Raw genomic sequence first — 12,699 nt, 5'->3', positions numbered from 1 at the left:
AATATTCCTGCTTCTTGGCAGGGGGTTGGACTGGATGGCCCATGAGGTCTCTTCCAACTCTTTGATTCTATGATTCTATGATTCTATGATTAAGTTTGGGGAGGAAATGCTACAGTCAAAATGCACTATCCCTATTGAAGTTGGTACTAAGGATGGGCCTTTTGCCCATCTAGCCTAATTGTCCATGCAGCTGGAGAGTCAGTCTAACTGGCAAGTCTTTTCTGGCATTTTGTGGTGCCAGTGTTGCTAGGAACCTGGGGGCAGTGGGGTTCCAGACTCTCCTGCAGAATGCCTCTCCTTTGAATGCTCTCCATCCTCACCTATTCCACCCCCTTGAAGTCGAACATGACCCCCCCCCCCCCATAAGAGATAGTAACTTATAGTTTTGCTAAGGACAAGGACATCAGGCTGGATAATAGGGGTCAAGTCTTGGTCAGTTTGCAAAGACACTAACAACAACAACAACAACAACAGGGACCCTTCCCATGTCAGATAGTGTGTACATTTAATCAAGGTTTTATGCCCTAAATTTCATACATAGCAGAAGGCAACAAATTTATTACTGAAAACCATAGAATCATAGAATCAAAGAGTTGGAAGAGACCTCCTGGGCCATCCAGTCCAATCCCCTGCCAACAAGCAGGAATATTGCATTCAAATCACCCCTGACAGATGGCCATCCAGCCTCTGCTTAAAAGCTTCCAAAGAAGGAGCCTCCACCACACTCCGGGGTGTGGTGGAGAGCAGAGAGTTCCACTGCTGAACGGCTCTCACAGTCAGGAAGTTCTTCCTCATGTTCAGATGGAATCTCCTCTCTTGTAGTTTGAAGCCATTGTTCCATTGCGTCCTAGTCTCCAGGGAAGCAGAAAGGAAGCTTGCTCCCTCCTCCCTGTGGCTTCCTCTCACATATTTATACATGGCTATCATATCCCCACTCAGCCTTCTCTTCTTCAGGCTAAACAGGCCCAGCTCCTTAAGCCGCTCCTCATAGGGCTTGTTCTCCAGACCTTTTATCATTTTAGTTGCTCTCCTCTGGACACATTCCAGCTTGTCAATATCTTTCTTGAATTGTGGTGCCCAGAATTGGACACAATATTCCAGATGTGGTCTAACCAAAACAGAATAGAGCATGGGGAGCATTACTTCCTTAGATCTAGACACTATGCTCCTATTGATGCAGGCCAAAATCCCATTGGCTTTTTTTTGCCGCCACATCACATTGTTGGCTCATGTTTAACTTGTCGTCCACGAGGACTCCAAGATCTTTTTCACACGTACTGCTCTCGAGCCAGGCGTCCCCCATTCTGTATCTTTGCATTTCGTTTTTCCTGCCAAAGTGGAGTCTCTTGCATTTGTCACTGTTGAACTTCATTTTGTTAGTTTTGGCCCATCTCTCTAATCTGTCATTTTAATCCACTCATCTTTTCCTCCCGGTTCACTGTTTCCCACTTGGACAACTCTTTGCTCCCCATTGACTGAGAAGCCGAAGCGGCGCTGGCTTTCCCATTGGCTGAGGCGCGCCTGAGCTGGCCGTGCCTCCCCTCCAGCTGATGACTCCAACCAATCAGCGTGAAGCCGGCAAAGGGGGCGGGGGAAGGGGAATTTGAATTTGACAGTTCTGTTTCTTTATAAAAATGTACTGTTCTGCCTTGCAAAACATGTCAGTTTTTGGCAAGGGATTGCAGCTTGACATCCGTACCAGCTGGAACGAAATAAAGGCAACTTGGTGGCATTGTCTTCAACTTGGTGAGAATTTTTTTGGAAAATGGGGGGAAACTCTATCAGGTGCTTCTTTGCTCACCAGGGCTGAAAGGACTCTCTTTGATGGGTCTGGCCGGTCTCTGCCTCCTGGCAAAGACCCCTAATTTCTTGCTCGATATCACCCTCAAGTGTCCTGACCCCTCCCAAACCCCTGTTTCCAAAACTGTTTCCAAAACTAACACAATGAAGTTCAACAGTGACAAATGCAAGATACTCCACTTTGGCAGAAAAAATGAAATGCAAAGATACAGAATGGGGGACAATGCCTGGCTCGAGAGCAGTACGTGTGAAAAAGATCTTGGAGTCCTTGTGGACAACAAGTTAAACATGAGCCAGGAATGTGATGTGGCGGCAAAAAAAGCCAATGGGATTTTGGCCTGCATCAATAGGAGCATAGTGTCTAGATCTAAGGAAGTAATGCTACCCCTCTATTCTGCTTTGGTTAGACCACACCTGGAATATTGTGTCCAATTCTGGCAATTCAAGAGAGAGATTGACAAGCTGGAATGTGTCCAGAGGAGAGCGACTAAAATGATAAAAGGTCTGGAGAACAAGCCCTATGAGGAGCAGCTTAAGGAGCTGGGCATGTTTAGCCTGAAGAAGGGAAGGCTGAGAGGGCATATGATAGCCATGTATAAATATGTGAGAGGAAGCCACAGGGAGGAGGGAGCAAGCTTGTTTTCTGCTTCCCTGGAGACTAGGACACAAAGGAACAATGGCTTCAAACTACAAGAGAGGAGATTCCATCTAAATATGAGGAAGAACTTCCTGACTGTGAGAGCCGTTCAGCAGTGGGACTCTCTGCCCCGGAGTGTGGTGGAGGCTCCTTCTTTGGAAGCTTTTAAGCAGAGGCTGGATGGCCATCTGTCAGGGGTGATTTGGATGCAATATTCCTGCTTCTTGGCAGAATGGGGTTGGACTGGATGGCCCATGAGGTCTCTTCCAACTCTTTGATTCTATGATTCTATGATTCTATGATTCTAAGTCAAGTCCTTTGCAAACTTAGATGCATCAGGAATAAAGAATGTAATTCTAGCCACATGTCTTACCTTGCGTCCTGGCAAGGGACGACGCCAAAGAGATTCAGCCCATCCTCTGTCAAGGTTCCAGTCTGGATTCAGATGAAAAACAGATAATTGAGTCAGAAGGGCTTGATCCTGGGTTGGTTCAGCAGAATGGATCATGCACAGATTTCTGAATGGCAAAGGGATCTTTGGGCTGTGCGACCAGGAAAGATGGGGAGGTTGGGGAAGGGTGGGCATTTGGAGGAAATGGGCCTCTTTGTGGAGTGCAGAAGCAAGTATCATGAGGAAGACTAGGAAAGACAAGTCAGGTGAAGGGCAGCAAGAGAAGAGGAAGACTGTGTTCCAGGGACTCAGGTGAGGAAGCCATGGATACTAGGGCTGGGCAACCACGGAAAAAATTGTTTCTAAACTCAATTCGTTTTTTTGGGTTTTTTTGCATTTCGATATTTAAAAGAATTCCGAAATTTTTCTTTAAAAAAGTTCGATATTTACGAAATTTCGGAAATTATGAAACAATTACGAAACGATTTCGAAACGAATACGAATCGATTCGTTAATGGCGGACGCGACTGCGCAATACGCTAAAAAACCTCCATATGGGACAGGGGGAACTTCTGACGCTTCCCTCTCCCTCTGTTGTTGACTGTTGGTGTGATATTTATAATTTTTTTTCACTGATTAAACAAACAACAGCTATAAAACTTGCCCCAGACATGCGGAAATAATAACGGAACGATTTCGAAACAATTTCAAAACAAATACGAAACAATTACGAAACAAACTGAAAAATTCGTTTCGTTTTTTAGATGCTCCTGAATGGTTCAAAATCGCTTCGTTATCAAAAAAATTAACGAATTTTTAACGAATTACGAAATTACGAAACGAAACCGCCCAGCCCTAATGGATACTGCCTTGACTTTGCAAGACATGAGGACAGGGGGGCTTGGAGGTCTCCCGTCCATAGGATCCCCATAAGTCAACTCAAAGGCACCTAACAATAATAATAACAACAACAAATCCCATAAATATCTACAAATATCTCAGAGTGCCAAAGGAGTCCTGATCCTTTCCAGTTATGCAGTTCCTTTGAGCATTGGAGATGCTTCCTCTATGCAAACTGAGCAATCTTCCCAAATAGGAAAGGCTCCTGTTATCCTCTGTTTATGGCAGATGGGGCGGGGGGCTGAGATGGAGAAAGAGTGGCCTTTCCAAATTATCTGAACCACGGTCTTGTCACCCCAGGACACAGTGAGAGGTAGTTGAGCACCCTCTTCCCTCAATGGGCTTCTGAAGGTAAGCCTTCCTTCATCCCATCAACTGCATCCCTTCCCTCCGTTGCACCTTGTTGCACTCTCAAGGTGCACCTCCGTTGCACCTTGAGAGTTTCATCTATGCTGATGATCGTGCCATTACCGCTCAAGCAGGGAGCTTTGAGATGGTAGAACAGAAGCTTTCCGAAGCTCTAGGTGCTCTTACTGCCTACTACAGGGAAAACCAGCTGATCCCCAACCCATCTAAAACACAGACATGTGCCTTTCATCTCAAGAACAGACAAGCATCCCGAGCTCTGAAGATCACCTGGGAAGGAATCCCACTGGAGCATTGCAGCGCACCCAAATACCTGGGAGTCACTCTGGACCGTGCTCTGACCTACAAGAAGCACTGCCTGAACATCAAACAAAAAGTGGGTGCTAGAAACAATATCAAACGAAAGATGACTGGCACAACCTGGGGATCACAACCAGATACAGTGAAGACATCTGCCCTTGCGCTATGCTACTCTGCTGCTGAGTATGCATGCCCAGTGTGGAACACATCCCACCACACTAAAGCAGTAGATGTGGCTCTTAATGAGACATGCCGCATTATCACGGGTGTCTGCGCCCTACACCACTGGAGAAATTACACTGTCTAGCCGGTATTGCACCACCTGACATCCGCCGGGAAGTTGCAGCCAGTAGTGAAAGGACCAAGGCAGAGACATCTCCAGCTCATCCCCTGTTTGGGTATCAGCCAGCACGTCAATGACTTAAATCTAGAAATAGTTTCCTAAGATCTACAGAGACACTTGCTGGAACACCTCAGCAAGCGAGAGTCCAAAAGTGGCAGGCTCAAACCCAGTACCTCAACCAATGGCTGATACCAAACGAGAAACTCCCTCCTGGGCACACAGAGGACTGGGTGACCTGGAAGGCACTGAACAGACTGCGCTCTGGCACCACGAGATGCAGAGCCAACCTTCAGAAATGGGGCTACAAAGTGGAATCCTCGACATGCGAGTGTGGAGAAGAGCAAACCACTGACCACCTGCTGCAATGCACCCTGAGCCCTGCCACATGCACAAGGGAGGACCTTCTTGCAGCAACACCAGAAGCACTCCAAGTACTCCAGATACTGGTCAAAGGACATTTAATCAACTCTCATACTCACAAATTTTGTAATCTGCTTGTTTGCTTTGTTCTGTTAGAAATGTAATATAATTTGTCTGGTTGTTCTGACACGACAAATAAATAAATACCTTGTCGAAGCAGACCAGGTTGATCTGCCCACAGATGTTGATCCTTTGAGGGCTGATGCAGAAGATCTTCTTCCTCTTGAGCCTCCGCTGGGCGTAGACGATGCCGGTGGTCAAGGCGGCCGGGAGGGCTGGAGTGACAATTCCACTGAAGAGAAGCACCGACATCAGCGCCGTTTCCGATGCAGGTCTCTGGGGAAGACAGAGAGAGAAGGACTCGGAGGTAGTACAAGAAAGAAATAGGCAGCTGGCATGATGGTGCAAAGGAGTGAGCAGATTATATTTAGGGGTGCAAATTGGAGCTCTATCTGTTGCTTGATGTTAGACCTGCCATAGAACACTCACAGGCAACTTGCAGCACAAACAACCCACAACTTTTAGTTCTGACCCAAAAAGGGGTCATTCCAGCACACGTTAGAGAGAAATCTGTTTTGGGACATTGTGCCTTTCAGAAATGAAGCATGTCTTTCCAGGTATAGATTGAGTGTGGTGGAGGCTCCTTCTTTGGAAGCTTTTAAGCAGAGGCTGGATGGCCATCTGTCAGGGGTGATTTGAATGCAATATTCCTGCTTCTTGGCAGAATGGGGTAGGACTGGATGATGGCCCAGGAGGTCTCTTCCAACTCTTTGATTCTATGATTCTATGATTGTCCATAGCATTCAGACATGGGTAAAATTGCCCACTTGCCTTCCCTTATTCTCCCTCCCCTTTCTGCCATTTAGAATCAACAACAACCTTTTGCAAGGCTCACACAATAAGAAATGAGGATTTCTGTTGTGAGAAGCCTTCCTTTTTTGCAATCGTCTGGTTTCTCCAGCCAGGATGAACCTGGGAGGGACCCATACAGCAAGACTTGGGGTGCAATTATTCTGTGGAATGGATGCAGACACCACTTTAACTGCCATAGTGGAATGCTATATGTCAGTGTTTCTCAACCTGGGGGTCGGGACCCCTGTGGGGGTCGCGAGGGGGTGTCAGAGGGGTCACCAAAGACCGTCAGAAAACATAGTATTTTCTGTTGGTCATGGAGGTTCTGTACGGAAAGTTTGGTCCAATTCTATCATTGGTGGGGTTCAGAATGCTATTTCATTGTGGGTGAACTATAAATCCCAACAACTACAACTCCCAAATGGCAAGGTATATTTTCTCCAAACTCTACCAGTGTTCACATTTGGGCATTTTGAGTATTTGTGCCAGGTTTGATCCAGATCTATCATTGCTTGAGTCCACAGTGTTCTCTGGATGTAGGTGAACTACAACTCCAAAAACTCAAGGTCAATGTCCACCAGACCTCCCCAGTATTTTCTCTTGGTCATGGGAATTCTGTGTGCCATGTTTGATTCAATTCCATCATTGATGGAGTTCAGAAGGCTCTTTGATTTAAGGTGAACTATAAAACCCAGCAACTCCAGCATTACCAAACGACAAAATCGAGCACCCCAATTCCACCAGTATTCAAATTTTGGGCGTTTCAGGTATTTGTGCTTAATTTGCGTCCAGTGAATGAAAATGCATCCTGCATATTTACATTATGACTCTTAACAGTAGCAAAATTACAGTTATGAAGTAGCAACGAAAATAACGTTATGGTTGGGGGTCACCACAACATGAGGACCTGTACTAAGGGGTCGCAGCATTAGGAAGGTTGAGAACCACTGCTATATGTGATGGCACGAGTGGTGCCACCTATGTGTAGAACTGTTAGTTGCAAGATTTAAACTGTTGTATTATGTTTAATCCTGCTGTTTTACCCTGCCTATGTATAGTTGGATTGATTGGTTATTTATAGCTGTCAATCAATGTTGTTTGCACCAGTTGAATTGCTTTCTCAGCTCAATTGTTTGGCTCCACCTCTTCCTGGAGGAGGGGGGTGCTTCCCTCTTTTTCATTCTGCCATCAGAGTTTCTATCAGATGGACGAGAGTAAGAGACTTGGCTCTAAAAGCCCTGGTTAAATCACCTCTCAGCACCAATTCTGAGGTTTTTTACCCTTGAGACTTATGCTTCATGTTCAGACCAACCTGAATGATGTTGGAAGTCTCAAGCGCCTTCAAACCGGTTCTTTTGGCACCAGAGGAATCCTGTATCTCAAACATAGATCATTTGAACTAGGGTTGTGGTTTGCTCCGGCATTCACAGCCATTGAGGAAAGAGGAAACCTGGAAAGGCTTCTCAGCTTCAAACTCCTTGGACCCAGGACTAACTGAGACTGTAATGTACATTTTCCTTCACCCCTCTGAAGTTTCCAGCTCATTGCTTTAAAGAAATAACTCTTTGTGAACAATAAATCTTATTTTGAGCTATTTACAGTGTTTTGGGTCTTTGGGAGTTCTAGTTTCCTAAAGGAGGGCAAGAAGCAATCCCCCGGGGAAAGATGTCACGTCCATGCCTCTTTCACCAAGAGCTATAGCCTCCAGGCGTGATGGCACACTATAGAATTCTGGAAATTGGAGTTTGGTGAAGTCCCAGCAGTCTTTGACAGAGAAGAGTAAAACTACCACTCTCAGGATTCCATAGCATTGAGTGCCAGCAGTTAAAGTGGTGTCATGTTGCATTCATTCTGCAATATCGATGCTCCCTTTGTTGCAGGTAGGAAATGACACAAAGAACCCTCAAATCCCCTACAACTTTGCAGTCTCAAGCTCAGCTCCATCCAACCGAAATCTGCATCTCTTAGGTCATATTGGAGGCATCTACCAGAGATCTCACTGATGGACTCGTGGCACCATCACAAATCCATTGTTGAAACTCACCTTGTTCTTTACATACACACAAATGGAATAGATCATCATCAGGAGGCCAAGTAGGATCAGGCAGACAATGAAGATGAAGAACTCTTTGTAGATCCTGAAGTTCAGGGGCTTTGGGTAGAGGATGGACCGGACCAGGTCCCCTTTGGCCGTGTTGAAACCTATGGGAGAACCATCAATGGATCGTGTCACTCTTCAGGAGGACCAAGGATGGAAGTGGCTCTCCTTGGGGAGAAACACAGGCATGGATCTCTCCTACTAGACTGGGATCTCCCAAAGCAGAGAGAGGGAAGGGACTTTCCATTTCTTGAGCACCTGCAGGACCTCTTGACCCCAACCTGGCCAAATTTTGGATTGTTGACCAGTAGTATTTAGGCGTCTCAAGCAATGTGAGCATGAGGACTGAAAACAATGGAGTGGCTCATTGTAGGCTATATTCACCTGTTCCTTTCTTTCCCAAAAACTCTTTGTTGGCAGGTAGTCAATGGATGGTGAACTGGCACCAGTCCAGGGATCCCAGCTTTAAGGGAGAGAAGATGGCTTCCCTTGGCCAGAGTTTGCTTGCCCTGATCTACCAAGGAAAATGCCTTCAGAAGTAGAGAGGGGCCCAGATTCTGGAGGGGTTGCATCCAAACCAAAATGGTTATGAGCTCTGCTCTCTGGTAGCACCTGGATTTTCTCTTATCCCACTTAAAAGTTTACCTGATCAATATTCTGAGGACCATAAAGGTATGGGAAGAAAACATCATTTTGAAGGAGAAGCAACTCAGATCCATTCTACTGATGCAATTCCAGCAATTCTGACTTTGGCCCCACTTTGGCCAAGGTCAAGGGATGCCTTTTCATTTTTGCATAGCCCAAGATGAGGACGGGATCCTTGGAGAGGGAAGAGCCTCCCTATGAGCAATGATGTAGGCCGCTCTCCAGCAGGACCTTCTCCATGCCTCTAACTGGTTAGACATCATAGCCCACTTTTTCTTCAAATGGTGGAACGACGTCCCTCACCTGTTTGCAACACGATGGCTCTGACCGGCCCTTTTCCACTGGGCCTGGTCTGGATGACCTCTGTGCCGCAGAAGAGGACGTGGCGCCGGTGGTCCTCCAGGCTGTGCTTCTTCCAAGGCAGAGTGTTGTCCACTTGGGGCAATGGGTTCTTAGTCACTGGGACACTCTCACCTGCAAACACAGCCCAAATCCCCCCCACACACGCACACCTTGAGTCAGTCCACCTGGGATGGGGCAATCTGTTGCACTCCAGAACAGGAATAACCCTCTGATTTTAAAACACCACATGTTGAGTAGGAAAACAATCCTTTTTTTATTGAAGGTAAGTAAAAGCAGCAAAGTAGAAAATACTTTAAGGGAATAGGTAAATCCAAATAGGTAAAAAGATAAGCAGGAACAAATTAGTCCAAGGTATGGTTCAGCAAAGTTCAAAAACAAAGTCCAGACTTCTCTAATAAAATCCAGAGAAAACGGGAAACGTTGATCCAAGGCATGGATAGGTAATCACAAGAAACAAAGAGTCAAACCATACAGCAAGAAATCCTTAAACATGAATCTTCCAAGCAAGGCTTTCATGAGAGAAGAGCAAGAACTTAGCAGGAATCTGAAACGATGCTTCATCTGACTATATTTCCCGTGGTTGGAACTTTGTATCCTCACATTAAGCCATTTCGAGCACTCAGAAATTGGTTTTGTTTTCCCTGAATGCCTCCCATCCTTATCTGTCAAAGCCTTACAGATCGCCAAAGGCCTTGATCAAGCTGTCTGTTTTGGCTAATTTCCACTCGCATGTCTATAAGCTCATTAGTTCCTGCAGGTGCCAGGTTTTTTTCAAGCCCCAAATCCTGGGAGCAATTCAGGGAGTAAACACTGAACCCTCAACCTTCCTCCCCTTCAACCTTCCCTTAGCCATCATCTTCTGCAAGGAAACCCAGCCAGGAAGGCATCCTCAGAACAGCTCCTGAAAACAGTGGCCTAAAGAACCCTGATGACAGAAGCAGTGCCTGTTTGGAAAGAGGAGTGAGAGGAAAGGCAGAGGACAAAGACCAGGAGTCCACACCTGTGAGCATGCCTTCATTGACCACGCAGCTTCCTTCCAGGAGGATGGCATCGCAGGGCAAGGAGTGCCTCTGCCCTTCCAAGAGGAGGACGTCTCCGGGGACCAAGTGGCAGGACTCCGACTGGTGCCCACCTGCAGAAAGACCAAATCCAGGAAAGGCTTGTTGGGAAAGGATTCATGGAGGCATGAGGACTCACCATCCACCATTGCCCTTAGACCACTGTATGTCGTAGCCTAGGTTGTATTTTTATTATTCAGAGATGCCAGGCTCTGCTTCTGGCAACTCTGGTGCTTAACCTGCTCCCAGAAGAGATCAGGAGCAGAGAAGGACCCCCAGATGACCTCCTCCAGGGGTTTTTGTAGAGTTTGAGTTGACATGAATGGCTTCAGAGGGGCAGAGAAAGGCAAGGTGGAGCCACACCTACCTTCGTGTTTGGTCCAGGCGGTGACACGGACCTTGTTGTGCTCCTCTACCAGCTTGTGCAGTTTGACGGATTGCTGGGAGGAAGAAAAATTTATTTATTTATTTATTTCACAGTTTTGTATACCGAGCTTCTTAACCTCGTTGAGGGACTCAGCCCGGTTTACAGCCATAAAAACATATACAATCATTAAAATATCATATATCACAAATTACACATCAACTTTAAAATACACTAAATATAAAACTACAGTGGTCAGTCATCCTAATAAGATGGGTCTATATCCACTTCCATCCAGAGTCCTATGGTGTTGTCTCATTCCTCGAAGGCCTGACTCCACAGCCACGTCTTCACCCGTTTCCTAAATGTTAGGATGGATGGGGCGGTTCTGGCCTCCAGAGGGAGAGAGTTCCAGAGTCGCGGGGCCACCACCGAGAAGGCCCTGTCCCTCGTCTCCACCAGGCGCGCTTGCGAGGCTGGTGGGACCGAGAGCAGGAATGGATGAAGGAATGGATGAAGCCCCTGAACAGGAGGCAGAAAGCACATTCTGGTGGTGTTGCACTCCAGGACAGGAAACACCTCTGTACTTAACCACCACACTCCAGTCCAAGTTAAATCAGCAAAGCGGTTCATTGAAGGTTATGTAAAAAGTACTTAGCAAAAATAGTAAAAACTTCAAAGTCTATATGTGTAAAAAATCCCCAAGTTTCAAGGTACAAGAGTAATCCAAAAATCCCAAAGCAACTGGACACCCAGCTCAGGAATACAAGATAACCAGAAAGTACAAGGCAGCATAAAATCCAATACAGAAATCCCAGAACAATCCTTCAAACTTGGAAACATGAAACATGAACAAAGACATGGAACTAGAATGCCCTAAGACAGGGGTCCACAAACTTTTTAAACAGCGGTCCAGGTCACAGTCCCTCAAAGTGTTGGAGGGCCGGATTATAATTTGAAAAAATCATGAATGAATTCCTAGGCACACTGCACGTATCTTATTTGTAGTGCAAAAAAACCCCTTAAAAACAAGACAATAATTAAAATGAATAACAATTTTAAGAAATATAATTTAACTGATTTACGAGGCCATAAAAATCTCCAGGAAGTATGCAAAGAATAAGGAAGTACTTTATCACTGTCACAAACGGACGGTGAAGCGACAGCTCCCCTGGTGGTCAGAAGCTGGAATGTTAAATAGCCTCTGAGTGTCTGTCTATATATGTTATGTGTCTATGACATTGAATGTTTGCCATGTATACGTACATTGTAATCTGCCCTGAGTCCCCTGCGGAGTGAGGAGGATGGAATATAAATACTGTAAATAAATTTATTTATTTATTTATTTATTTAGTACACTTGTATACCGCTAATATCTCAGCCTAAAACGGCGACTCATTGCGGTTTACAACATTTAAAAACAACAATAATTCCGATTAAAAATATAAAACACATACATATACAATACACAGTATTGGGCCACCAATACAGACCAATGCATCTCTTAATTAAAATCATAATCCAATTTCGTTGTCTATGATTGCCAGTCCTTGATCAAAAACTTCATTGCATCGGATTAGCCGAATGCTTGCTCAAACATCCATGTTTTCAGTTTTTTCCGAAATGCCATCAGCGAGGTGGCTGATCTTATCTCTATAGGGAGGGCATTCCAAAGCCGCGGGGCCACCACAGAAAAGGCCCTGTCTCTCGTTCCCGCGAGCCGCACCTGTGAAGCAGGCGGGATGGAGAGAAGGGCCTCTCCCGAAGATCTTAGGGTCCTGGTGGGCTGATAGGCCGAGATACGTTCGGATAGATATGTAGGGCCAGAACCGTTTAGGGCTTTAAAGGCCAAAGCCAGCACTTTGAATTGGGCCCGGTAGCTAATCGGTAGCCAGTGGAGCTGGTACAGCAGAGGAGTTGTATGCTCCCTGCGCCCTGCTCCTGTTAATACCATGGCTGCCGCCCGTTGGACTAGTTGGAGCTTCCGGGCCGTCTTCAAAGGCAACCCCACGTAGAGAGCGTTGCAGTAGTCAAGGCGGGATGTAACCAGAGCGTGGACTACCGTGGCCAAGTCAGACTTCCCAAGGTATGGTCGCAGTTGGCGCACGAGTCTTAACTGTGCGAATGCTCCCCTGGTCACCGCCGAAACCTGGGGCTCCAGG

The 12,699-nt window shown here is 46.1% G+C and overlaps 1 protein-coding gene across 1 annotated transcript in view; it reads right to left on the bottom strand.

The window, feature by feature from the left end:
* LOC132770362 (probable cation-transporting ATPase 13A5) overlaps window positions 1–12,699 on the bottom strand; it is a 111,452-nt gene that overhangs the window by 39,480 nt on the left and 59,273 nt on the right. The window contains exons 8-13 of the mRNA XM_067466142.1: window positions 10,541–10,613; window positions 10,116–10,247; window positions 9,056–9,226; window positions 8,054–8,211; window positions 5,305–5,493; window positions 2,811–2,872 (exon numbers count right to left, since the gene is read on the bottom strand). Of these exons, the coding sequence (XP_067322243.1) occupies window positions 2,811–2,872; window positions 5,305–5,493; window positions 8,054–8,211; window positions 9,056–9,226; window positions 10,116–10,247; window positions 10,541–10,613 (785 nt within the window). The remainder of the gene's footprint in view (window positions 1–2,810; window positions 2,873–5,304; window positions 5,494–8,053; window positions 8,212–9,055; window positions 9,227–10,115; window positions 10,248–10,540; window positions 10,614–12,699) is intronic.

This window comes from Anolis sagrei, chromosome 3 (assembly GCF_037176765.1).
Source record: "Anolis sagrei isolate rAnoSag1 chromosome 3, rAnoSag1.mat, whole genome shotgun sequence".
Taxonomy (NCBI): domain Eukaryota; kingdom Metazoa; phylum Chordata; class Lepidosauria; order Squamata; family Dactyloidae; genus Anolis; species Anolis sagrei.
This window is presented reverse-complemented; position numbering and strand designations above follow the sequence as displayed.